The sequence below is a fragment of the Cucurbita pepo genome, chromosome 19, assembly GCF_057944985.1.
Source record: "Cucurbita pepo subsp. pepo isolate OVF chromosome 19, ASM5794498v1, whole genome shotgun sequence".
NCBI classification, from domain to species: Eukaryota; Viridiplantae; Streptophyta; class Magnoliopsida; order Cucurbitales; family Cucurbitaceae; genus Cucurbita; species Cucurbita pepo.
The window spans coordinates 10,587,164-10,611,915 of record NC_141816.1 but is presented as its reverse complement, the minus strand read 5'-3'; the positions used below and the strand labels follow the sequence as shown (position 1 = coordinate 10,611,915).

Here is a 24,752-nt window from a genome sequence, read left to right as displayed (position 1 = left end):
AGTATGGCTCATTTCCCTCCTCAATCAATGTGGGATCTCATAAATAACAGCTCTGCTATGGGCTTTTCCTCTCCGACTTCCCCCTCAATGTTTTAAAATAGTCTAAGTTTGGCTCGTTCCCCTCTTCAACCGATATCATCATCACCAGCATACCGCCCGATGTCGGGCTTCCACACCCTTATAATGAATGTTTTATCTCACAATCCACCCCCTAACTCTAATACCATTTGTAACAGTACAAGTCTATCACTAGTCGATATTGTCGTTCCGAATTTTCTCTAAAAAAAACTTTTCTTCCTTACAAAGAATGCTCCTTAATGTTTCCATTGTAAGTTAACCATTTTTATGAAACGTATGAATTTTTGGAGAAAAAGAAACGGAAAGGTTGTAGCGTTTGAGAATTGATTGGAGGGGGAAAGAAAGGCCGAAAGTAAAGGATGAAGGTGCGATCAAGTTTGGCGCGTCCACGCAGAGCAAGGCCCAAAGGAGGATAAAAGCGTAAGGTGGTTGAAGTTTTAAGCATTTGACTTCGGCGTCTTCGTCATCGTTGGCGGTTTCTCCTGCGTGCAGGTGCAGGTGGAGAGAAACGAACTTTTAAAAACCTCTGACCCATACCCCTTCCCCATTTTCCTTTTCCATCGATCTACCTATCTATCTATCTTCTCGCGCCACCTTCCCTTGAATCTTCTTCGCTACGCTCATATTCCCTTCATGGCCACGGTTTCTCCTCTCGCCAAGTACAAGCTCGTCTTCCTCGGCGATCAATCCGTTGGCAAAACTAGCATTATCACCCGCTTCATGTACGACAAGTTTGATACCACCTATCAGGTCCGTGCTCTCGTTGCCTTGCGTCTTTTGTTCTTCATATTTTAATCATTTCTTTTTCTCCAATATTTTCATTTGGAAGTCTTGATACGATACGACCTTGTTTTTTGGTGCGTCTCTGTTGTGTTGTGTATCTCAATCCAGATGGAAATTTCTTAGGATTCATGTGGATCTGAGTTATGTGGCGTTGTTTCGAATGCGTACTCAATGTTGTTTATGCATTCCATCCACTGATGACTCCCTTTTCTTACCGGTTATTAATCTTTTTGCAATCGATCAGATTTATCGATTCATTTAGATTACTTTTAAGATTCAGCCACATCCTTTCTTCGTCAATGGAGAAGTTCCATAATTTCTGTATAAAAAAAGATACGTATAACAGGGGAAGAGGAGGGGAAATTACTTCTAAGAGGGTTGACTTTATGCACTATCAGATCATCTAGCGTTCGTTAAATTCAAGGGAAGGAGCGGAGCAAATGGTTCATGCTTTAATAAGAAAATGTATTTCAGGGCTAAGTAGATTGGAACTAGAATCTTTCAAACCATAATTATGCGTCGTCTGTACATTTCATCCATACTCTGCTCGTGGGCCTCCTTTCTGCATGCTGACATAACTTATGATGCAGGCTACAATTGGAATCGACTTTTTGTCCAAAACAATGTACCTTGAAGACCGAACAATTCGGTTGCAGCTTTGGTATGCCTTGCTTATTTCTCTCCGGTCATGTAGTCAAGGTTTTATTTCCTATCAGTCTTGGTTTCGGCATTCAGGCTCTTAAGTTAAAATTCTAGTTCTTTTCAATATGATGTAGATTTCAGATTCTTTGCCATCCAATATAAACATCCATTGAAATAGATCATAGAATCGTGCGAAACACAGATGGGACACCCTAAACATTATTTTTTTATGCCTGGTTTGGAGGAAGCTAAGCATAATTATAGAACACGACGTTTATTGCATTAAATTTCTAAGAGAAGGCTGATTGAACATGTCGATTTGACTTTACACATTATTTGTCAATTTAAATATTCGAACTGACATCTATGTGTTGTTTGATATGCATTTAGTTTTCTCTAAAACTTTAATGCCTCTCATTCCACAGGGATACTGCTGGACAAGAAAGATTTAGGAGTCTTATTCCAAGTTATATAAGAGATTCCTCTGTCGCAGTAGTAGTCTATGATGTATCTAGTTAGTGCTCTCTCTCTGTTATTGTTGGTTGTGTGATGCATCCTGGTTATTTGTGGCTGATGTGATAATAGGTTTGGTGTGAAAACGTTATTATGCAGATAGACAGTCATTCTTGAATACTACCAAGTGGATTGAGGAGGTACGAACAGAACGGGGCAGTGATGTGATAATTGTTCTTGTTGGGAACAAAACTGATCTTGTTGAGAAAAGGTGAGGAACAGATTTTTAATAGGAACAAATTTGACATTGTCGAAAAAAAGTGTGGAATGAGCTGTTCCTATTATTTATTATACATATCAGGATCAGTATAGACTTCTTTGAGGATTTTGGAGATTGCATTAGGGGCACCATTTCTGTTTATACTTTGAACGCAATGATGAGATGGGATTGAGCTGAGGTTGTTATTAACCTTTGATTGCATGTACTGAAGACCTAAGCTGACAATTCTTCAAATCCTATGAAATTGTCTGAAAATCTTGAGCTTAGTTGCTAATTCATATTTGTAACTGATTTATAGGCTTTGCCAGTGTCTATTAAAACCCTTGTCCATTTTTCAGAAGTTCTCTAAATTCTGTTTGCTTGGTGACAAAATCAGGCAAGTTTCAATCGAAGAAGGTGATGCCAAATCTCGCGAGTTTGGAGTCATGTTCATAGAAACTAGTGCCAAAGCTGGCTTCAACATCAAGGTAACGTTATTCTTTGATTTCTAAAACGTAAAATGACAAAAGATTAAAAGTCCAAAGTCCACTTCGTACCTTTTTGTTCACAAGGCATGAAATTACGCATCTTCGCTAAATTTGCATTTGTTTCTCTTCTTTGATTGGTCTGTAGATGTAAGTTTGACTTACATTTTTATTGAAACAAATTTTGCAGCCTCTCTTCCGTAAGATTGCTGCAGCGCTGCCAGGGATGGAAACTCTGTCTTCTACAAGGCAGGAGGACATGGTTGACGTAAATTTGAAGCCTGCAGTGAATTCATCCCATACGGAACAGCAAGGAGGAGGTTGTGCGTGCTAGAGGATATGTAAGTTCAATACATAAGAAAAATGCTGCAGAAATGAAATAGTAAACGCAATCATTCACCGGTGAGTTAGTTCAACAAATTGACATCCGAAATTTTCTAACGATAAGATGTTTGTAATATTGTATGCCATTAGATTCTTTTTGCGTTCCCAAAGAACAAAATCATCATTTTGTCCTCCCAAATGCTGAGATTTTCATTTTGGATTTGTGATGCCCTTCTACAACTTGACCAACTATATCTAATTGCAGAGTACTTGAAACTGTTCCATTGTTTATAATTATATCAATATTCAGTGTTCTTTCTTAGAAAATTCTCTTTGGCTTGGCTGTTCACGTTACTAGTGGTCAGCTCTTGTGGCCACAATCCATAGAACCACCCCCAACTATATGGTCCATATCAAATTTATGTACATTTTCCATACGAACCAATCCTATACTATTAGTAGTACTAAATGGTTGAAGTGGAATAATGATTATATCCAGAGTCTTGTAGAATTGAAGAATTGATGGGGTCTTATTCCATCAACAAGTTTAAGTTGCAATATTCAGCAAATTATTGAGTACATGGTCATTCTTTATATTCATATTGATATTTCTTTTGCTAGAAAATTTAGTAGAAATCAGTTTTTTCTATGATATTACAAAAAAAAATGGATTCAAACTTCCATAGAACCAGGATTAGTTCAGCTGATAGTCCGTAACCGATTTGTTATGAACGATTTACTGAAAATGATCATGAATTTGGTTAGGTGTAGCTTGGAAATGAAGTATTGATTGGGAGCAAATCAATTGGGGTGGTTGAACAGGTAAAGTTGATGGGCATAGATGGTGTGCCGTCACAGAATCAAATTCACATGCTCCCAAGTGAGTTAGCTAAGCTTATGGACAAAAAAAAAAAAAAAACGAACAATGTTGGTAGAAGGCTTCGACCTTATTCATACGATCGAGACCTGAAATTTTATCATTTGTAACACTAGGTAGGTGGAATTAATTGGAGTGTGAGCTGCGTTTGCTTGAAAATGACATTTTTAATAATCGAATTTGAATTCCAATTCAGACAACCACCATCCCATCTCGACCTTCTTACAAGAATAATCCTTTACTTTCAAACAGGTGTCATTAAGACAACGAATTATCCACTCATAATTAACACAAAATTAAGCCAAACCTTTCATATTATAAAAAGATCAATCGCTTCCACTAGGGTATCTGTGGAGCATATGCTCATAACTGTTGAAAAGGGCGGACCAACACAGAAGCCACCAACGCTCGATGAAACTTATGCGAGGTTTTCCTCGGCACAAGAAATGGCATCAGCACTCAGCAGCTATAAATTACTAGTGTCGCCATCTTCCTTCCTTTCATTTTCTTTATTTTTTATTCCCTTCTCTCGTCTTGTTCAACCTTCTCTTTCTCCGCTCCACTTCCTAAATCTCTCTTCATAAATTCCCAGCTCTGCTTCCTCATGTTCTTGAACCCATCGACGATCAGGTCCTTCTCGCTGTTGGTCAATCCCAATACCCACGTTTCGATCTCGCCAAACCCTCTGCAATGCACGGAAAGCACCCATCTTGGTTCACCCACTTGATCAAGTCCGACACCTCTGATTCAATCTTCCTCGGAGGGTTGTTTCTCGACGATAATCTCCCTCCCTCTTTCATTTCGCTTATCGCTTCTAAAAGCTCTTCTGGGTCGGCTACATTTTCTTCTTCTCACAGTCCGCTCAAGACTCTCAACCTCCAAATTTTGGGTCGCCGAGAAAGGGGGATTTCTAATGGAAGTGGGTGCCGATTTTTATCTGTGAGCCTGTCTGCAAATGGGAGTGGCGAGAATGGAGAATACACTCAGCATGCGGAAGGTTTTTTGGGACAAGATGGGAATAAAGGTTCGGTGCAGCATGAGGAGGAAGAAGAAGAGAGAGATCAGAAAGCTGTTTTGCGAGGATCTGGTGCTATGAATATGACCAAGCATCTGTGGGCCGGAGCTGTTGCTGCTATGGTTTCCAGGTTTCCTTCCAATCTCCCATTCTTCATTAATTTTCAACATTCAAATTCAATGATTTAATAGGATGTATCATTATTTTCCAGAATTGAATTAATGCTGGAAACCCAAAAACCTTGATTAGATCGTCTTTCTATTCATCTTCATATGGAAAAGGGCTTCTTCATTCATGGCATGTCTATGAATATGAATGCACGACACTGCCCTGCATAAAAAAATGTTGTCTGGTTTTAACATCATTAGATTTGGTCACCCGACATGTTTATTCATGATGAATTTGATCTATGATAGATCTTTCGTTGCCCCTCTTGAGAGATTGAAGCTGGAGTACATAGTTCGTGGTGAGCAGAAAAAACTTACTGACCTGATCAAGACCATAGCAGCTTCTCAAGGTCTGAAAGGTTTTTGGAAAGGAAATTTTGTCAACATTCTTCGCACTGCTCCTTTTAAGGCTATCAATTTCTATGCTTATGATACATACAGAAATCAGTTGTTGAGGTGGTCTAGAAATGAAGAAACTACTAATTTTGAGCGGTTTCTCGCCGGTGCTGCCGCCGGAATTACTGCAACTATACTTTGCATTCCTATGGACACCGTAAGTCTCAATTAGCAATTTCTTTTATAGATGAAGAAGCATTTTGACCTTTAGTTCTCCAATCTGCTGATTGTTATATTTCATAGATCGAAGTTTCTGCATGTTCATACAGAGTTTTGTGAGTTGTGCTCTTGTTTGCATGCCTATTGTTTTGATACTTTCATGTTGTTCTGGTATCAAATTGTTAGCTATCTATACTGATATTGACCCCAAGGGACAGTTATGAGTATTTAAACTACACAATTCAGATTGTTAGCCAATTTGGGAGGGCTATCTACTCTCACCCTTTCACTACGTCAATCACATGAATCGCAATACACCCGAAAGCTGAAAGAAAAATCTTACGTTCTATTTACGGTGCATACAACCACCCCGCCGCCTGTGGTGGTTGTATTTCCTTTTTATTGTATACTTTAATCATTGGAGACCTAAGTTCTTTGTGTCCTTTGTTCTTGCAGATCCGGACTAAGATGGTGGCACCAGGTGGGGAAGCCTTGGGTGGTGTTATTGGAGCCTTCCGTCATATGATCCAAACTGAAGGCTTCTTTTCTCTTTACAAGGGCATAGTACCCTCAATTATAAGCATGGCACCATCAGGTGCTGTGTTTTATGGTGTTTATGATATATTAAAATCAGCTTATCTTCATTCACCAGAAGGAAGGAAAAGAATCCAAAATATGAAAGTAGGTGATCAGAAGTTGAATGCTTTTGAACAATTGGAATTAGGTACGATTAGAACGTTACTGTACGGTGCCATAGCAGGGGCATGTGCTGAAGCTGCTACATATCCGTTTGAAGTTGTGAGGAGGCAGCTCCAAATGCAAGTTAGGGAAACAAAGCTGAGTGCTGTTGCAACTTGTGTCAAGATTGTTAATCAAGGGGGTGTCCCTGCTCTTTATGCAGGCTTAATTCCTAGCTTATTACAGGTGCACCACTGATCTCTCACTAACTACTTCTTTTGTTCATCAAGATATGTTTGTGCATAGATGCATTGATAGCCTGGTAGATTATATATGAATATGGTATCTAGAGAACATACGTTTCAAAGTATTAAACAAAAACTTGTGAAATGAGTATTTGCATCTAACTTTCAATAGCATGATGGCCGAATTGACCATGTCGAGTCTGTTGACTATTACAATATGTACATTAGATTCATGAAGAGGATATGAGATACCCACCCCTCCCTTCGTTTGCACTAGTTTAAGATATTGGTATCTGAGGGCATCCAGTTTGTCCATTTAGGACCTTCGTTATATCAATTGATGAACGAGCTCAAACGAGTTTATTTGATTCAGCGTAATTAAGGCTAATCTTTGATAATTACAGGACTCCTAGCTTCTATGTGTGCTTCTATGGTATCCTTGTATCTATGGAAATGCAAATAAAGCCTGCAACAACCAACCTTCCATAAGTAGATGGCTTTCGGCTTTTTCTTTGAGACAAAACTTTTAACCTTTATGTTTCTGGTCTAAGAATAAAAGTTTCCTTAGGATAGAATTTGGCTTGCAAACATTCCCCTATTGTGATCCACTGTGAATTGGTCTAGTGATCAATAAAATAAAAGCTAATGCAAAGAGCTTAGAAGCTCATTCAAAGCTAACATCACAGGATTTATAATAGCTGCAAGTTTTCTTAGCAACTAAATGCAGTAAGAACAACCAAGTGTCGCGACACAAACTGGCGTGAAAACTGACAGATATCAAAAGAAAACGAAGTTCTCTATCACATTCCTCCGGTTGCCATCGCTTGTCGATTCGCTTAGCCTGTCGAGTTGTTGATTTGCATAATCATCTGTTTATGGCTTTAAGCTCCTCATAATCTAATGTTTTTCCTTAATTTAGGTCTTACCATCAGCAGCAATAAGCTATCTTGTGTACGAGTTCATGAAGATCGTTCTGAAAGTAGAATCATCGTGAAGATTAGAGCATGCATCGCTGCCATTGACTTCTGTAGCTTTCAGGCCAAGGCTCTGGAAGAAGAGCTATGATCCTTTCAGTGCCCTTGTTGACACTGTTTCTGAGCAACGTTTCTATGGCTATCAAAATAGCATTTTAAATTTGTTTTTCTTTCCAGTTAGGGGTGGCAGTGAGGCACACATCCCATTTTTCAACACAGTGCCCAGAGCTCCAAGTTCGATTGGATCGATATAAAATGTCAAGGATAGATAACTTGTTATATCTGATCGTATGATCTTAAATGAAAGTGGTCACCAACTGCATTATATTGATAGTTTTTTTTTTTTTTCTTTTTTCTAAATAAGTATTAACTTTAATTAATTAAGTTAATCAAATTGTGATGTCCCATATGGGTTGTTGGGAGTAGACGCGTTTTAAAGTCTTGAAAGGAAGTTCGAAACGAAAAGTCCAAAGAGGACAATATCGATTACCAGTGGGCTTGGTTATAATCGATCGAAAGCTTAAGTCATATATTATTTAATATTTAATATTTATAAGCGGAGGTTCATTATTAATTTAATAAACCCGCTGCTCACTGCCGGCTTTATATTTTAAATATAAATATTACAACTTGTTTATTTGTTTTTTAATTTCTTACTTCTTAGGAATAAGTGCATTGAATCTTTTTATTTTTTACTCTTTATTTATTTTTCTTTATGTTTTGGGCACGTCAACGAGGTTGGGAATATAATTTAAATAAGAAAAAAAAAGTCGTGTATTTTCTTATTAATAATTTCCCTTATACTTTATTGATTAATTAATTCTCATCTTTTATAAATTATGTTTTTTTTTTAAATAGTTATTAATTGTAAAGAAAGTTTCAAATATATTTTTTATTAATTAAAAAAATGAATATCTAACCCGTCTGTGTTGGTCCAAAGTTCGGACACCCAAAACGGCGTCATTTTGAAGGCAGTTCCTACTCCCTTTTGGCGCTGAGAGAGTCCAACATTTAAGTCAAATGCCGCTACGATCCAATTGAATTCATCTCCTCCTCGCATAATCTCCAACGCCATGAATCCTCCCACCTTCCCTATGGAATTTCCCGGCGATCCACTTTCGACGAATCTCACCGGAAATGATGACCCGCGGATTCCGTTGCAGAACCTCTCGACGATCTCTTCCAGAATGGATGCCGTCCAAATCTTCCTATCCGAGAACATCGACAGAGAAATTCGCATCAGCAATCAACAGATGGATGCGGTTTCGTCTGAAATCGCCTCCGCAGTCCAACAGATCGTCGTCAATGGCGCTGCTCTTCTAGCCTGCGCGCAAGTGAAAACCTCGAATACGCCGGATTTGAAAGCCTCGACGAGTCGTACTCATTGGATTCCGGTTACAGAGAAATCAATGGCGGAGCTGAAGGTCGAGGGTGTAGATGAGATTACGAGAATCGAATCCGAGGATTTTGAGATGGATTGTGAAATAGTGGAGATGGACGCGATGGAACTGCTAGCGGAGCACATCCATTTCTGTGAAATCTGCGGGAAAGGGTTCAAGCGGGATGCGAATTTGCGGATGCACATGCGGGCCCATGGGAATCAATTCAAGACCCCTGAGGCGTTGGCCAAGCCGTTAGATGGTGTTGTCGTGGACCACAAGGCGAAGCGCACGCGGTTTTCGTGCCCTTACGATGGCTGTGTAAGGAACAAAACGCACAACAAGTTTAGGCCGTTGAAATCGTTGATTTGCGTCAAGAATCACTTCAAGCGGAGCCACTGCCCCAAGATGTTCTCCTGCAATCGCTGCAACAAGAAGAGTTTCTCTGTAATGGCGGACTTGAAGAGCCACTTGAAGCACTGCGGGGAGTCGAAGTGGCGGTGTTCGTGTGGAACGACCTTTTCCCGTAAGGACAAGTTGTTCGGTCATATGGCGCTGTTCGAAGGCCACATGCCGGCGGTGGCGGACGACGACGATGGGAAAGGGAAAGCCACGGCGGTGACGCCGGAAATGGATGAAGATGGGGACAGTAATCGGATTTCGAAGGACGTTAATTTCCCAGACGCCTGGAATAGTCCGGATGATGGATCTTTCGAATCGTTTCTTGATGGGTTTGGTTCGATTGAGAATCACTGTTTGCAGGAGGTGCTGGGATTCCCTCATGGTTTCGATTCGGAATCGGAATGGAAATTTTGTTCTGATTAGAGATCTGTCCATACGAAATTCTTTGTTTAGATTTGGAACTCTCATCGGTCTGCATTTGATTCATTTGCTTTTAGTTCTTGACTCTGATTATTAGATTTGTCTACATTGAAACTTGAATTTTGAAATTATTACTCTGTGTCAACCTAGAACTTCTTGAATCAAGAGATAATAAATTGGAAATTAATGGAAAAGCACAAATGATTTTATTAATGTTAATTTAGATATAATTTTTTTTTTTCAAATTTCAAGTATAAAAATTCGAATGAATAAATAAAAATGAAAAACATTGTTTAATTATTGCAATATTTTATTCACTTACTGCATTTTAATTGATTAAAAACATTATAATTTCAAATATAAGTATATCTATGAAATTTAAATCTTTTATATATGAATCAATATTTGAACTCCGTCAATAATATGTCAAAAAAAAGTTGTTGACTCTTCAAATATTGAAGAGTCAAGTTCCTCATTTAAAATGAGTGTGTTCAAATTTAAGTTGAATATTGATTATATATAATGTAAAATATTAAAATAATTTAATGCAAAAAGACAAATATATAAGCAGACTATTTAGTGCGTAAATGAATTTGGAAAAGGGGAAAAGAGAAGGAATTATCGAGCACTTTGGGTTTGTCCCACATCGGCAGATCCCAAAAGAAGAGAAGTACCACCGGCTATAAAACAAAATCAACGGGCTACGTTACAACATACTTACCTGGACGGGGCTTTTGGGTGATCATCAAGGCCCATAGCCTAGGTTGGTGACCTCCATTGCACTTAGGAGGGATGCCCGCCTAAGGTCTGTCCAACGTGGCAGAGCCTACGTCATAATTTGTGGTAGTGGGGGCCTGCGTTCGCGCGGCCCCTATCCATAACAGTTTAAATATTAAACATTCATTTATAAGGTCTTTTTTGTCATAAAAATTTATATCAAATACTACATCCGTTTTTTTTGCCTTATCTAATTAAATAATTAAAATGTTGAATATTCATACATACAGAATAACAGCTTATTCCTTAGTAAACCCGTGGCCTTTCATGCTCTTCTCATAGCCAACCGTGCATTTTCCACGCAATTGCATCAACATTCATTTCTAAGGATTGTTTTCTTTATAATTCATTTTTTTTTTTCAATGGCGACAACTGCAATGAGACTGCTAGGTAGCGGCGCGGCGTCCACTATGACCACTGTTCTAGAAGGTATAAGCTAAGCTGCACTTATAAGCTCTATTATATATAATGAGACTGCTAGGTAGCGGCGCGGCGTCCACCATGACCACTGTTCTAGAAGGTATAAGCTGCACTTATAAGCAATGCTGCTCTCCACTTATAAGCTCTATTATATATAATTTCATGATCAACTTATAATTTACTTGTATAATTTCTAAATTTCAATCAACGACCGCTTTTCGTATAAAAGCTGCTCTCTCCACTTATAAGCTCTATTATATATAATTTCATGATCAACTTATAATTTACTTGTATAATTTCAATCAACTTATAAGACCGCTGTTCGTATAAAAGCTGCTCTCTCCACTTATAAGCTCTATTATATATAATTTCATGATCAACTTATAATTTACTTATATAATTTCAATCAACTTATAATTTACTATAATCAACTTATAATTTAATTATCCACTTATCTAACTTGGGATGATAATTTCATCATCAACTATCACTTCTTTCCTTCTTCCCACTTCTTCCTTCTTCCCAACAGATCATTAGCTAACTTGCTCCCAACAAAACAAACAGATGATTAGCTAGTCATTAGCTAACTTGCTCCCAACAGATCATTAGCTAACTTTAACTTGCTCCCAACGGATCATTAGCTCAACAAACAGATGATTAGCTAGTCATTAGCTAACTTGCTCCCAACAGATTATTAGCTAACTTTAACTTGCTCCCAACAGATCATTAGCTAACTTGCACCCAACAGATCATTAACATATTATTAGCTAACTTGCTCCCAACCGATCATTAGCTAACTTGTGACTCCCTCCCAACAATCCTCAACAAACTAACAATTCTCAACAAACTATGGCATGAAGTGGATGAGTAGCCAAATTTCATTAGCTAACTTGTGACTCCCTCCCAACCATTCTCAACAAACTAACAATTCTCAACAAATCCTCAACAAACTAACAATTCTCAACAAACTATGACATGAAGTGGATGAGTAGCCAAATTCTTACTTTCTCCCAACAATCGTATGGGTAGCCAACAACAAACTAACAAATTCTCAATAAACTATGGCATGAACTAACAATCCTCAATCGTATGGGTAGCCAACAATTTGGGTAGCCAACAACAAACTAACAAATTCTCAATAAACTATGGCATGAACTAACAATCCTCAATCGTATGGGTAGCCAACAACAAACTAACAATCCTCAATAAACTATGGCATGAACTAACAATCCTCAACAAACTATGGCATGAACTAACAATCCTCAACAAACTATGGCATGAACTAACAATCCTCAACAAACTATGGCATGAACGTGTATGAGTAGCCAAATTCTTACACTATGGCATGAACTAACAATCCTCAACAAACTATGGCATGAACTAACAATCCTCAACAAACTATGGCATGAACGTGTATGAGTAGCCAAATTCTTACTTATAATTTCATGATCATTAGCTAACTTGCTGACTTTCTCCCAACAATCCTCAACAAACTATGGCATGAACGTGTATAGGTAGCCAATGTTCATGTTGTTGGTTCTTTGGTCACACAGAAAGCACATATATCTTTTGTTCAATGAAATTACTGTTAAGACGTGGTTGATTGGACTGTCCTTATGGTTGGGTACGTCCAGAATAGTGAGAGCGAGAAGGGTTTGAAATGTGTCTGTGATGCATAGTAACGGAGGGACCCCAAATTATAGAACATTAGGAAACGGGTTTCAAGCTTGTGTTGATCTGAATGCTTTAGTAGAGGGCAGAAACTTACACGGCTTGGACTGGAATTATTGGTCGGTCTGTTCACTCACTACTATGCGATTGAAATCTCAATAATCGAAAGCGTATCAATAGCAACTCATCTTGCTGCCTAAGATATAGGGGAAAGAACCCATCAGTACATTAAGGAAAATGGATTTGAGAATTAGTTGGGCACCTGAGAAGGTAAATCAGTCCAGCTCCTCTTGGTATCAACTATAACCTTAACCATCGACCGACAGACATTGTCTGAACAACAGCATCTTATGATGTCTCTTCTGATAGTGCATTCAAAATGTATACATACACCTGTACATTGTGGAAATGCCAAACCAATTTCAGCAGCAAAAAACTTCCCGGAAGCTCCTTGGTTATCATCAATTCAAAGCTGAGAGTGATTGTCTATCTTGCAGTGGCAACGTTTTGTAGAAGAGAGTCTAAGTCCTTCAATCTGCATTTATGGTGTCAAAAGTTAAACTTAAAATAATGCCAAGGCATTAACAGAGAAACTAATGTAGCTTACATACCTTATATCACTCAAGTCTGGATAGGTTGCTATCGCTTCTTTAAAATCCTAATTTCAACAAATCAAATAGCGTATAACCATCAGGGATATACTTGGCTAAGTTGAGGGAAAACATGTTGCCTTTTATCAATTAGTGAGTCCGGGAACATAACACATAAACTACGGAGCACATTCTGACCTGGTCAGCTGTGGAAGCTGTGTAGGTTATGACACATTGCATTCCTGCTTTTGTTGCGGCCTAAAAATGCAAATGAAGTTTTGACGTGAGTTATATTTGTATAAATTATGGTTTTAATCCACCAAGTTCTCAATTTATAAAATGATAGCTAAAGAACAAATGATATACCTGCAAGCCAATGACACTGTCCTCAACCACCAGGCAATCCTTTTCTGACACTCCTAGCTTCTGCAATGCATATGTCACAATTAAAATAACAATGCATGCCCTCTTCATGTCAAGGAGGAAGGTTTCAAAGTCAAGAACTAAGTATAAGTTACTTTTGAAGCTACTATGTAAATGGATGGATCAGGCTTCTTTTCCTTCACATCGTCACCTATAAAAAACAAAGGAAACCTACAAATCAATTGAGCAGCAGGACCAACTGAACTGAAACAAATGGATATTATCATTGATATATTTAAGGAAGCCTAACAGTTATTAGACAGGACAAAGGAAACCGTTTGAAGTTCACCCACTACATGGGTAGACGTTCAATTATCCTACAGCAAAGGCTCTGAGGTATTCCTTCAAGCTTATCACCCTCACCGTGCATTCAATTTCTTCCTTATAGTTGAATAGGCATATAAGCAATAATTTACAATCGTCATACATACCATAAGAAAGTATTACATACGAAAAACAGTAATCTTACCAGCAAGGAAGCAATCAAGATTTTGAAACCGATCCTAAAATCAGAGAAGCACATTAAATCATTACCTTGATAAGAGGAAAATTCGATTCTAAATTTATTGAAACCAAGTCTAAAGGCTTACAATTCCGATAAGGTTTTCAAGGCAAAGAATAACTGAACTTTTGGTAGCTGCAGAGCATACGGCAAGTTTCCTGCCCTACAAAACAATATAATATTTACCTTAATATCGTACGAAACTTGAAGAAAATGAACAGAGAAATGCACCCAACACACTGGCATGTGCTTTAGAAGAGGAACACGGATCAAACGACCGCAGATGACATCCAGTAAAAGACAGTAGTTGGTAATGTAAGATGATACCCCTCCAAATGGGTTAAGATAGTTCAAAATTTGAAACCTTATCCAAATAAAAAGCATCAAGATTGCTAACTTATATTACTTACAGCAGATTTTGCTTCATCCATCAGACTTAGAACTCCAGGCCTGGGCTTCACCTGATAGAGTGGAAGCAATCTGTGTTACAAGTCGCTCAAGCAACACAATTTATAACGAGATCAATGAAGCCTAACTATTTCCTTACAGTTCCAGACTTGATTATTTCTTTGTACCTTTCTGTTTTCCAATCCTACAAGATCAAAGAAAGCGCTTTAATAGAATCTCAGTAAGTCAGAGCACAAAGTGTATCACGAACTTGCTTATTAGCACAAAATATATGGATCACAACTTTAGAATCAATAGATCAGTTAAAACAAATAAGCCTATGCAAAAACTAATCCTTTCCTATGAATGCAAAAGGACTCGTCAACAGTACATATGTACTATACTAATGCAACATAGAGAGAATCAAACACAAGACATCCAATTTATACACTATAAACTGACACAAAATATGAAAGCGCTCATAGCCCAAAGGAAGATAACATGAGCATCACATTGCTATAACAATATCGATGCAAGTAAGGAAATTAAATGGATATGCCTGAAGAACGTCAATCAACTTTGCTCGCTCCTCATCATCTTCCGGAGCCTTCTCGAGAATCGTTGAAGATGGCCATCCAAACTCCTTGAAGTACCTAACAGACGCCAAAACCGCCTTGAACACACGCATTACCATATTACTAAGAATGACAGTAAAATTGATTAAAAGAGAACAATACCATCGCATTTTCGGTTTACCGCCTCCAATGCGGTTCTGGAGCTCGTCATAGAACTCGATGCTCCAATTGAGAGGCTGCGACGCCGAATTAGGGCAACGGACGTCAAAATGAGCAAACGCATCGTTATATGCTTGTCGGTGCAAGTGCTCGGATTCAAGGATCACGCCGTCGCAGTCGAATATTAGAGCTTGTAAAGAAGCTGAGACTGAAAGGGAGAAAGGTTTGTAAGTAGTGGATTTTCTGGAGGTACGGAAGCGGATGGCTGTGGGAGGAAGAGATCGATGGAAAGAAGGCGAAACCAGATCGGAAGAAGAGAGTATGAGATTGGGACGAACGAGCATCGTAGAAATGCTCGCCATGGCTCTGAGATGGAGAACGAGAGCAGCTTCGAGTTTCTGTGGCGCGGAATGCTCCCGGCAACTCAACGGATTTTGCAACCGTTATATACTGCAATTATGACCCTCTCTCAATGTCTCCTATACATTATCACTACAGACAGATTAATGAGTGATCAACCGTTACTCTCACAAATATCCATAAACTTCTTTAATTATAATCATTAAATTATTATTATTTCAACATTTTTAGACATGTGGGTCTAATTTTACTAGGTGACTTAGCTTTATGTCTCAAGTATTACATTAGAGTGACACATTCCTAAGTCCAAATAAGCTAATAAATGAGTAATATAATGATTTTTCTACTAAGCCCGTCACTAACACATATTTGCTGTTTCGGTATGTTACGTATCATCTTTAGCCTCACAGTTTTAAAACGTCTTGAAGAAGTTTCCACACGTTAATAAGAAATATTTTGGTTCCTCCTCAACCAAAGCGGGGATATCTCAGTTAAGTTTAAAATTTTTAAAAAATTGAAAACTAAATTGATAATTGACTTTGAAGAATGGAGACCATTTAAAAGTTGTTTTCTAGGAAAACTTTACAAGCAAAATGACATGAAACCGGTTACAAACTCCATCCTAACCCAATGCAAATCGAATGCACTAGTAAATTTGATTTGTGTCCAAGCTAGAGTTTGAGAATTTGATAACTTTTATTGTAAACATTGTCAATAGACTTTTCTCTTGGTATATCTTATCTAGTACAACACAAAATTAAAGTAGTCGTCTTTCTCTTTACTTATTCAATCCCTAAAAGTTTTTAAATAGAAGTTCCTACTTTAATATATAAATATAATATTTATTAGGGATATAAGGAATCTTCAAACACGAGGAATGTTTAGTTCCACCGATAAAAATTCTATGAAAAAAGGGAGACAATATCAATGAATCAAATGTATTAGCATCACCCGCTATAGTTGACATAGGAACATGCCGGATATTAAATTAAAACAAAGAGATATTAATTCAATATATTAAATATATATATATATATATATAATTTTTTCCTTCTTAGAATGTTTCTTTTTATTTAAAAACTATGTATGAAAATATAATAAAGGTATAATTTAGTTGAAGAAAGAAGAACGAAAAGTTGAAGACAAAATGTTGTGGTTTAGTCGCATCATATAATTCAAGGCCTTTGGAGTCCAATAAGATGGGATGGCAGCAGAAAAGAAGAGGCAAAAAATGATCTAAAAGAGTTAGAAAAATGCAGCATCTGGTTTCATCTGTGGCTGAGGCTTGCTCTGTCAGTGCTTTACGTATATCCCAAGAAGATAAGAAAAGGCAAAGCAATGCCCCATACTCCGAAATAAATTTACCCAAAAGAAACAACGAAGAAACAAAGGAGTTTAGAAGTTTTTCCTCAAAAGAAAGAACAAGAAATGAAAAAAATGGAACCAAGTAAGAACTAGAACAACTTAGGGGTTAAGGGTAGAAGGTTTATGTACAATAAATGCAGAAACAAAACGACCTGCTTTCACTCTGAACAAAGAATTCCATCCTTATAATGAAAAAAAGAAACAATTCAATGTCATTTACATAAACCAGAAGAATGGGAGACCAACCCTGTGTTTTGGACATGCAAATATGGCTCAAGGATTGAAGAAGTGGTTCCCACAGCGGCATTTCCAACCCAATGGCTTGTAAAATGAGTATCTGTTCCCTTGTGAGGATGAGTCAAAGAATCCCAATGGCAAGGCCGAGGGTGAATGCGAATCCATCCGAGGCATACTCGGAACTTGCACCGCCATGCATGGATGACACTCGTTGCACTTGTTGTGGCAGCTTGGCGGGGTGGATCCAAGCCTGGTTTTGTCTTCGAAAAATATACCCTGATGAAATCAGCAAGCAACCAAAACAACGAAGCTCAGAAATATAAAGTCACGAGCAATATGAGAAAATTCATGGAGGAGAGAAAGAAGGCACACCCTGGAAGGGGAAGAGGCGGAGAGAAAAAGAAGAAGATGAAGAAGCACAATAAGTAATGAGCTGGCCCAAACAGTAGGCAAATTCATGGTAGTCATCAAGTCATTGATACCCAAAACTCATGGATCCATTGCAGCAAAGGAGTAAAAATCATATGCAATAAAGACCCAGTTGCCAGATTTTTCTGTTACTTTGATCCACTTCCACCCAACACACCACACCACACCACTCCACAAGTAACTAAGAGAGAGAGAGAGTGTGATGAACATTTAATAGAGGCAAGTGCAAAGGAGAGAGAGTTAGCATAAATTTGGGTAGGAAAGGGTGGGTGAGTCATAAGTTATCCGACAAGAACAAGAGAAGAGAGAAAGCAGAGAAGTTCTGAGTAAGAGGACAGAGTGTAGCAGACAATGAAAGGAACAATACAGCAGTATCCACATCACATCCAAAGGACGCCCTATTCTTCCACTATGCAACATTAGGCTGTCCATCACCTAGCCTGGCTGCTGCAAAGGGACCGCATTTACTCCCCTACTCTCCACTTTGCATTTGTTTCACTCTTCTTCAATCTTCACTGCCCATTGATTTTACATTTCAACGCTGCGCTGATGGCCATGCAGCGACTACCTCATCTCATCTTGCAACTAAGCAAGCAATAATAGCTGATGGATTGGACCATTGAGATTTCGCATTTGACTGTGGACCAAATTTATTTGTTATTCTTGTTCATAAAACCCTTCTCCCCATCTACGAATGTACCAATGTTTAAGAATATCGAGCACAGATTTGAATCACTAAACTCCAAACTAGCATTTACTCAATTGCTCTTCCTTAAATGCCTCATTGCACCAAAGTTGCTCATAAAGGATATGTAGTTATCTCCCGGCTATAACTTCATGAGGCATTTGAAAATATTTATGTCTCCGCTAAAAGAATCAAATTTAGCCTAAACCAACCTACAAAATCCAAGAAAAGGAAAAAGAAAACCTAGTACTACAACCCACTAACATCCAACTGGGCAAAATATTATCAAATTCTATAGATCTGTAGCCACCTAATTGATCCAAAATGAATAAAAAAGTGTCGTGTTAAAACATCCTAGCCATCCTAAATATAATATAATGATGTATAATAATACAATAATAATAAAAAAAATACGTCGTGTTTGCTCGTTAAAGGTGAAAAGAAATCCACCACTAGCAGATATTGTCCGTTTTTATCAATTACGTATCGTCGTCAACCTCACGGTTTTAAAACACATCTACTAGGGAGAGGTTGGGATCTAACAACCGATGTGGGATCTAACAATCCACCCTCTTGAGAGCCAAGCATTCTCACTAGCACACTAACCAGTGTTTGATTTTGATACATTTCTCAATTTGTGCGTGTATCCTTGCGTAAGGGTCATGCTAATCTTCTTTGTATCGTATCAATTTGATCGGATGTCCCCAGCCACATTCCTCGACCGTCTCACCAGATGTGCTGATTTATTTTTACAGGGAAATTAGTCAACTAAATTATCAACCATGCATCAGACCATTCCAAAACATTACAAAACTCCAAGAAACAGAGTCTGAGACGCAGTGAGCAAACTCAACTCCAGAACCCCTCGTCTGATTCTGAAGGCCAAAGAAGAAGAAAACACGAGTACTTTTAGCTTTTCAACTTCGTAAGACTCTTTCACGAAGTGGGAAAGAAATCGAGGGAAGAGAACCCATGCCGAAATGAATTTTGGCTCTTTACTCTGAAACCCTTCCTCTCACGGAGAATGTATAATTTCTTTAAAAATCATGAAGCAAACTTGATTTGGATATCGGAATCTCGAACGCTGTTCATAGTGGCACGAACAGGTGCTTAAAACGAGGTTTGTCCCTTTCTCAGTTTGTAACTAATAATGTATTGAAAATTCTAAGATTAATAATTGCATTCCTTCCATTTTTTCTATTTTTTTAGAGGTATAATCTTGATTTTCCCGATGATAGTAGATGTGGGGATCTAGCATCCGCCTATAAGTAGCAAAACTAGAATCAACGTGGTGTTTGTCAAAACACCATCAATAAGTCAAGCGAGTGATGAAGGTATATAGCCATTGAGTTTTTGAGTTGGCCTGACAAAGAAATAAATTGTAAGCGATGGAGGTTTAGATACTTAGGCCAAGTTGAGGAGGTCAAGATATGATAAGCAAACAACGATTGGTAAGTTGAGCTAAGCAGCTAACAAGAGACCAGAGTGTGTCTCCATCTACAGGGCTCATAGATTTCATGAACTAGACATGACTAAGCAAAGACATATTTGTATAATCTAACTAAATGAACTCAGGCCAAGCCAAAAGTAGCAGAAGACATTATCTGATAAATTCATTGATCTAGAATTATGGTTATAAACAAATTGAGTTTTGCCGATACAATGCTAAGGATAACTCAACGAAAGGTCGATGGATTAGAACTCGTAAGGTTCTAAAGTTGAAGAGATGTTCATAATAAAAATATTATGTCCATCATTGAGGCATAAAATCGAGTAAGTCAGTCACTCCTACTCTCAAGAAGGCATAAGGTATACTCATATGTCCAGATGAGATTTTACCTAATGACATATGTTGTGGGGGTATTTCCTTGTTTGTTCTTCTCCATGTTTTTTTAATACTGTTTTTCCCTGCCAACTATTACATCCTCGCACATATTATTTTTGCAAAAGACCCAAAATAAATACCTTTTTGCTTTAGCTTTTTAAGATCTAATCAACATAAACATGATTACTTCTTACTGATTTATTTTGAGATTCAACAGTAAATCAGTCAGCACCCAGCCGAAAAATGGAAACTTTGACTGCATTTGCACTCTCTTAACCTACCTAATCAGTCTCTTTTTCCCACAAATCAACGAAAATACAAAAAGATGCATGGATAAAAAGTGTACCTGAGACTGCTTACTTCCGGTGTCATAGAGTTGTTAAGTCCTCGGTAAGAATCACAATGTACTTTCCAGACTATTGATCAGACCATTATAAGACTGCATCCTTTTGAACAGAACAGAACCCACCAAAGTCCAAACCCTATGCTATTTCTGGCAATATTACGATTTTAATGATCTTGCTTTTCTTTTATCGTGTTTCACTGCTTTTAAACTCTCTAGGCTAAAGGGAAAGCAATAAACCGAACCTGACGAACTTGGCATGCCTCTGTCTGAGCACCAGCTTCCCTTCCGCAGCCACCAAATTGTATGGCTTCGATAGGGTAAGTGCTGCATGTCATATCTTCCATGACATGAAAAAAGCAACTTGCAGGTTCCCAGCCTGCCGTCTCTCCATTTGAATTGTTGTCCTCGTTGCCCGTGTAAAACTTCCCTGGACTTGACTAAGCAGAACCTCAGCTACAACTGAACCTGTTGACTTGTTCTTATTCAGAAAAGATTAGAGAGGATAAAGTTGAATGAAGTACTGCACATAAAAGAAGACTGAACTCAAAAGACCGCAGTTATCTAGGAAGAATAGTGCTCGCTCAGGCTGCTACTCTGCAGTTACTGTAGCCCTGCAGATGACATGGACGAGAATGAGAAATTAAAATTATAGCGGTTGCGCAGAATGGATCCTACCGGTTCAATTTCATATGCAAACGGCTTTACAAGATGGAAGTTGATGTGAACCACCATAACACAACGAAAAATCAAAATAACAATGGCTAAGCAGAATGTTTATCCCATTAACACAGTCACAAAAATTACATTTCCCTGATTACACTTCCCCCAACCGCTTCACACTTTCTCTCTGGGTGCAATTTTCCAGTTCCCATTAACTCTCACATTATGGAATCCCGATATCTTTTCTGGCAAAAAAATATCATGTGATAAATGCTGGAGTTTAAACTGCCACCAACATTACAGTCCTTAATCCTATTCTGTCATTATGCAAAAACTACCATTCCAATTTGTATGAAAAGAATCCTAAGCCATCTCCATTCTCTTCTTCAAAGAGCTCAAACGTCTAGGACTTCCTTTTGATTTATGCGTTCGTCGATCAGATCGTGCCTTCCAAAAGGACTTTGTTCTCCACTACGCTCTTGTCTGCTTTCCCATATCTTTCCCGACTTCCCTATTGCTAGAATCAACTCAAGTTGCTTTTGTTGTTGTTCCTACAATCCCAACTCAAACAATAAATCCAAATCAGATTAGATGTCAAACACTCCTAGAATATGCAATAATCAAACAACAAACCTATTTCATAACCATTTGAATTTTTACTATGATGAGAAAACAAGCTCAATTTTGAAAAGCCAAAAACCAAATAGTTATCCATTATTCTATCTTTTTATATTGTGTTCTTTTGAGTTTCTTTTTAATCAGAATTCCAACTTTCTTACACACCAGTACCCTATGCTTCATCTGTATTCACTTAATTCACTCCTCGACAAAATTTAAAACCGTTGAATTAACGTTCAACAGAAGATTTAATGCACCTGCATAGCTAGTAAGACCTTCTGGATTTCCCCAAGCTCGTTCTCCAGAATATCTCCCCGAACTGCCAATGCTCGAGTGGCCTCAGAGGTTTTTTGAGCTAAAGCTGCAGTCTTCAGAAATTGATCAATACTTAGAAGCGGAAAATGGCATCTCATCTTAGCAAAATGTAAGTAATATAGTTATCAAGCCTGGTTATAAAGGTTAAAAGAATGATTCTATCACACCTTAAAGTTCATTTTCACCTTCTCAAAGTGTTATTTCATATTGCTACTGAACCCCTACAGCACATAAATTTTCTTCACTACCATACATCCTTGTAATTCCACTACAATTAACTCACTCATAGTCTCAGCTTCATGTCTTTTGTGGGAAGTATGTTTGGCAGGTATGAAACTCCCGCCTAACTTACATTTCAGGATTCGGCTTCTCTTAACAATAACATTCTCTTCGGGTTTTGCTGGAGTTCAATGCCAAAAATTTCAGTACTGGGCTCACTTCGTTTCTTCTTCCATATTTACAGAATTCAAGAAATTGGAATTACAAATAACTACAGCCAGAATTAGCATTCAGATATCATTTTCTTTGAGGACCTTTTCTCATTATCCATCTTTAAATTGAACGTTATCTAACCTATTTATAGAAATAATTCACCTTTTTTTCTGTTTGCAAAATTACAGTAATCATTCATTTATTTTAACAAATATCAAAGGTTTCAGAGCATTTTGATCGTCCATCCAGATACGACTTCTTTGTCAGCATCATGTTAGTGTCTCCAAGGGAGACCATCATTTACTAGTTAAATATCATCTTGAAATTTCGAAATAAAGAAACAGCCACCAAATTTCTGAGAACTATAATTACCTCCTCGACGGGCTTCTTCAGAGCCTTTCGAGTATCTCTAAACCTATTCCCCAGCTTCTCCAGCTGCCTCGACAATACTCGAATAAGCGTTGCCGAATTCCTCAAATCCTCCTCCAGTTTGTTGGTTCTTTCCACCAAATTCACCTCCAATACACCCTTCGCCGTCTCTCGATATATCCGATTCCACTGCCGCCTACGAATCCAAGCACCAATTGCAACCCCCGCCACCAGAAACAAAATTGCGCCAACCAAAATCCTATCACCGAAGACCGCCAAAAACACACTCTTAGAGCTGGCTTTCACACAATTCAAAGCGAAACCAACAGAAGCGAGCAACGACGTAACGAGGCAAAACAACTCAGCAGCTGAAAGTAAAGAATCGATATCGAAATCATCACCGTCTCTCCGTCCAGCTCCTTCAGATATAGAAACTCGAGGATTGAACTGATGGGCATTAATGGAACCAAAATTAAAAGGGCTTCGAAGCTTGTGATCAAGAATTTGAAAATACAGAGTGCTATGGAATCGGCAAGGGGCGTATCGAAGAGACAAGCACGGATTCCGGGACAAGAAGGTGGAGAAGTAAAAGGTTGAAGAGGGGGGAGGGGAAGGAGACGACGAACTCAGTGAAAGGTATTGGAAAGCAAGCGACATCATTTTGGAATTTAGACCTTCAGAGCGTCTGATTCAATAAATTAGGGTTTTTTCAGACATGGGAAACGGGACATAGGTCCCTCCTTCGGAGTAGAAAATGGAAGTGGAGACGGATTTAACTTTGCACGGGAAGGGGTAAGAGAGGAACCTCGAACTGGAAGGGGTATACGGCGATTAATTCAATGATTTACGCGCGATCTATCACTATATAACTGTAACCGTTGAACTGGATAACCACCCGCGTCCCAAATATTGGGCCTTCTTGATCCGCTACTTTGGGCCCTGGCCTTCTTGATCCGTTACTTTGGGCCATGGCCTTCTTGATCCGCTACTTTGGGCCCTGGTCTTCTGGATCCACTAATTTGGGCCCTGGCATTCTCGATCCGCTACTTTGGGCCCTGACCTTCTTGATCCGCTACTTTGGGCCCTGAATTCTCGATCCGCTACTTTGGGCCCTGGCCTTCTCGATCCGCTACTTTGGGCCCTGGCCTTTTTGATCCGCTACTTTGGGCCGTTGATAGCCTTATTTGAATTCAGGGAGAAGTAGAATTACATTTATTTACGAAATATCTCCTTCATATAGTTGGTAGGTTTATTAAGGAACCAATGAACTTAGCTTGATTTCAATCGGATAAACAAAAAAAAAAATTATTAATTGATTGTTAAAAAATTTGTGAAAATTAAATTTAAAATAAAAATCGATTTTTATTATTTTAATATGACTATTAAAAAAGTACATATATTTTAATTTTAAAAATGCATGGAAGAGTTCTCCCGCGCCACGTCATATAATGGGAAAAGAAAAGGGACCACGTGTCCTTCATTCAAAGAGTGGACCACTATTCAACCACGTTGATTAAATAAAATTTGACAAAAAATCATTGCTAACCTTTAAAACTAAATTGCATAAATCCCTCACATTTTTATTCCAATTAAACCCTCAAATTATAAGATTATTGCAACCACACCCTAACACCTCATTACTTAAATGAATTAGATATAATCTTTTTTTTATTACAACCAATTGAAACGTAGATTTTTAATAACAATAGTCATAGTCAATATTTAATTTTTTTTTTGCTCTCTTATCCTAATATTTACTCTAAAAAATATTTTAAAAATCAAACAATAAAATCATATACCAATGAGATTGGCCTTATTAAAATATCATATTATCATTATCATAAAAAAAAAAAAAAAAACTCTCTTATACC

General features: G+C 38.1%; 6 protein-coding genes, 1 non-coding gene and 1 pseudogene across 8 annotated transcripts; 4 read left to right on the top strand and 4 right to left on the bottom strand.

Moving 5' to 3' along the window:
- The first annotated feature begins 402 nt into the window (after positions 1-402).
- LOC111782036 (ras-related protein RABH1e) lies at positions 403-4,098 on the top strand. Of its 2 annotated transcripts, XR_002813051.2 has the most exons (7): positions 403-828; positions 1,452-1,522; positions 1,929-2,017; positions 2,116-2,227; positions 2,613-2,703; positions 2,891-3,102; positions 3,790-4,098. XR_002813051.2 is itself a non-coding variant. In XM_023662803.2 (6 exons), the coding sequence occupies exons 1-6, from the start codon at positions 712-714 to the stop codon at positions 3,032-3,034; spliced, it is 624 nt and encodes a 207-aa protein (XP_023518571.1). In that variant the 5' UTR covers positions 403-711; the 3' UTR covers positions 3,035-3,306. The 2 variants fall into 2 exon arrangements, 1 of the variants encoding a protein (XP_023518571.1); XM_023662803.2 differs by lacking the exon at positions 3,790-4,098 and having other exon boundaries at positions 2,891-3,306.
- Positions 4,099-4,252: 154 nt separating this feature from the next.
- On the top strand, positions 4,253-7,868 carry LOC111781416 (Mitochondrial substrate carrier family protein). Its single transcript, XM_023661981.2, has 4 exons — positions 4,253-5,046; positions 5,333-5,636; positions 6,095-6,562; positions 7,481-7,868. Exons 1-4 carry the CDS (start codon positions 4,592-4,594, stop codon positions 7,553-7,555), a joined length of 1,302 nt encoding a protein of 433 aa, XP_023517749.2. The 5' UTR covers positions 4,253-4,591; the 3' UTR covers positions 7,556-7,868.
- A 672-nt stretch (positions 7,869-8,540) lies between these two features.
- On the top strand, positions 8,541-9,865 carry LOC111781417 (zinc finger protein STOP1 homolog). The gene has a single exon (XM_023661982.2). It carries the CDS (start codon positions 8,609-8,611, stop codon positions 9,737-9,739), a length of 1,131 nt encoding a protein of 376 aa, XP_023517750.2. The 5' UTR covers positions 8,541-8,608; the 3' UTR covers positions 9,740-9,865.
- A 584-nt stretch (positions 9,866-10,449) lies between these two features.
- Positions 10,450-10,611, top strand: LOC111782351 (U1 spliceosomal RNA). The gene has a single exon (XR_002813101.2). It is a non-coding gene; the product is annotated as a U1 spliceosomal RNA (small nuclear RNA).
- A 2,217-nt stretch (positions 10,612-12,828) lies between these two features.
- LOC111781418 (Haloacid dehalogenase-like hydrolase (HAD) superfamily protein) lies at positions 12,829-15,691 on the bottom strand. The gene is made up of 11 exons (XM_023661984.2): positions 15,244-15,691; positions 15,066-15,159; positions 14,667-14,711; positions 14,530-14,580; positions 14,208-14,282; positions 14,087-14,120; positions 13,713-13,768; positions 13,561-13,620; positions 13,393-13,452; positions 13,216-13,262; positions 12,829-13,139 (listed from the first exon to the last, which is right to left on the bottom strand). The coding sequence occupies exons 1-11, from the start codon at positions 15,600-15,602 to the stop codon at positions 13,091-13,093; spliced, it is 930 nt and encodes a 309-aa protein (XP_023517752.2). The 5' UTR covers positions 15,603-15,691; the 3' UTR covers positions 12,829-13,090.
- Positions 15,692-17,029: 1,338 nt separating this feature from the next.
- LOC111781877 (EPIDERMAL PATTERNING FACTOR-like protein 1) lies at positions 17,030-20,463 on the bottom strand. Its single transcript, XM_087119812.1, has 2 exons — positions 17,575-20,463; positions 17,030-17,478 (listed from the first exon to the last, which is right to left on the bottom strand). Exons 1-2 carry the CDS (start codon positions 17,668-17,670, stop codon positions 17,239-17,241), a joined length of 336 nt encoding a protein of 111 aa, XP_086975938.1. The 5' UTR covers positions 17,671-20,463; the 3' UTR covers positions 17,030-17,238.
- Positions 18,929-19,038, bottom strand: LOC111782338 (U6 spliceosomal RNA; annotated as a pseudogene).
- Positions 20,464-21,233: 770 nt separating the features above from the next.
- LOC111781875 (uncharacterized) lies at positions 21,234-23,721 on the bottom strand. The gene is made up of 3 exons (XM_023662601.2): positions 22,885-23,721; positions 22,023-22,133; positions 21,234-21,698 (listed from the first exon to the last, which is right to left on the bottom strand). The coding sequence occupies exons 1-3, from the start codon at positions 23,539-23,541 to the stop codon at positions 21,543-21,545; spliced, it is 924 nt and encodes a 307-aa protein (XP_023518369.2). The 5' UTR covers positions 23,542-23,721; the 3' UTR covers positions 21,234-21,542.
- Between the last annotated feature and the right edge of the window lie 1,031 nt (positions 23,722-24,752).

Bases quoted from the DNA above. Each gene is read 5' to 3' on its own strand.
- LOC111782036 (XM_023662803.2), top strand. From the start codon at position 712: ATGGCCACGGTTTCTCCTCTCGCCAAGTACAAGCTCGTCTTCCTCGGC. The intron at 1,523-1,928 runs GTATGCCTTGCT...CTCATTCCACAG, and splicing joins ACAATTCGGTTGCAGCTTTG to GGATACTGCTGGACAAGAAA. The intron at 2,228-2,612 runs GTGAGGAACAGA...TGACAAAATCAG, and splicing joins ACTGATCTTGTTGAGAAAAG to GCAAGTTTCAATCGAAGAAG.
- LOC111781416 (XM_023661981.2), top strand. From the start codon at position 4,592: ATGCACGGAAAGCACCCATCTTGGTTCACCCACTTGATCAAGTCCGAC. The intron at 5,047-5,332 runs GTTTCCTTCCAA...GATCTATGATAG, and splicing joins GTTGCTGCTATGGTTTCCAG to ATCTTTCGTTGCCCCTCTTG. The intron at 5,637-6,094 runs GTAAGTCTCAAT...TTGTTCTTGCAG, and splicing joins TTTGCATTCCTATGGACACC to ATCCGGACTAAGATGGTGGC.
- LOC111781417 (XM_023661982.2), top strand. From the start codon at position 8,609: ATGAATCCTCCCACCTTCCCTATGGAATTTCCCGGCGATCCACTTTCG.
- LOC111781418 (XM_023661984.2), bottom strand. From the start codon at position 15,602: ATGGCGAGCATTTCTACGATGCTCGTTCGTCCCAATCTCATACTCTCT. The intron at 13,769-14,086 runs GTAAGATTACTG...TGTTTTTTATAG, and splicing joins TCTTGATTGCTTCCTTGCTG to GTGACGATGTGAAGGAAAAG. The intron at 13,140-13,215 runs GTATGTAAGCTA...CCATAAATGCAG, and splicing joins CCAGACTTGAGTGATATAAG to ATTGAAGGACTTAGACTCTC.
- LOC111781877 (XM_087119812.1), bottom strand. From the start codon at position 17,670: ATGACTACCATGAATTTGCCTACTGTTTGGGCCAGCTCATTACTTATT. The intron at 17,479-17,574 runs GTGTGCCTTCTT...TGATTTCATCAG, and splicing joins CCGCCTCTTCCCCTTCCAGG to GGTATATTTTTCGAAGACAA.
- LOC111781875 (XM_023662601.2), bottom strand. From the start codon at position 23,541: ATGATGTCGCTTGCTTTCCAATACCTTTCACTGAGTTCGTCGTCTCCT. The intron at 22,134-22,884 runs GTAATTATAGTT...CAATTTCTGAAG, and splicing joins TGAAGAAGCCCGTCGAGGAG to ACTGCAGCTTTAGCTCAAAA. The intron at 21,699-22,022 runs GTGCATTAAATC...TTGGGATTGTAG, and splicing joins AGGTCTTACTAGCTATGCAG to GAACAACAACAAAAGCAACT.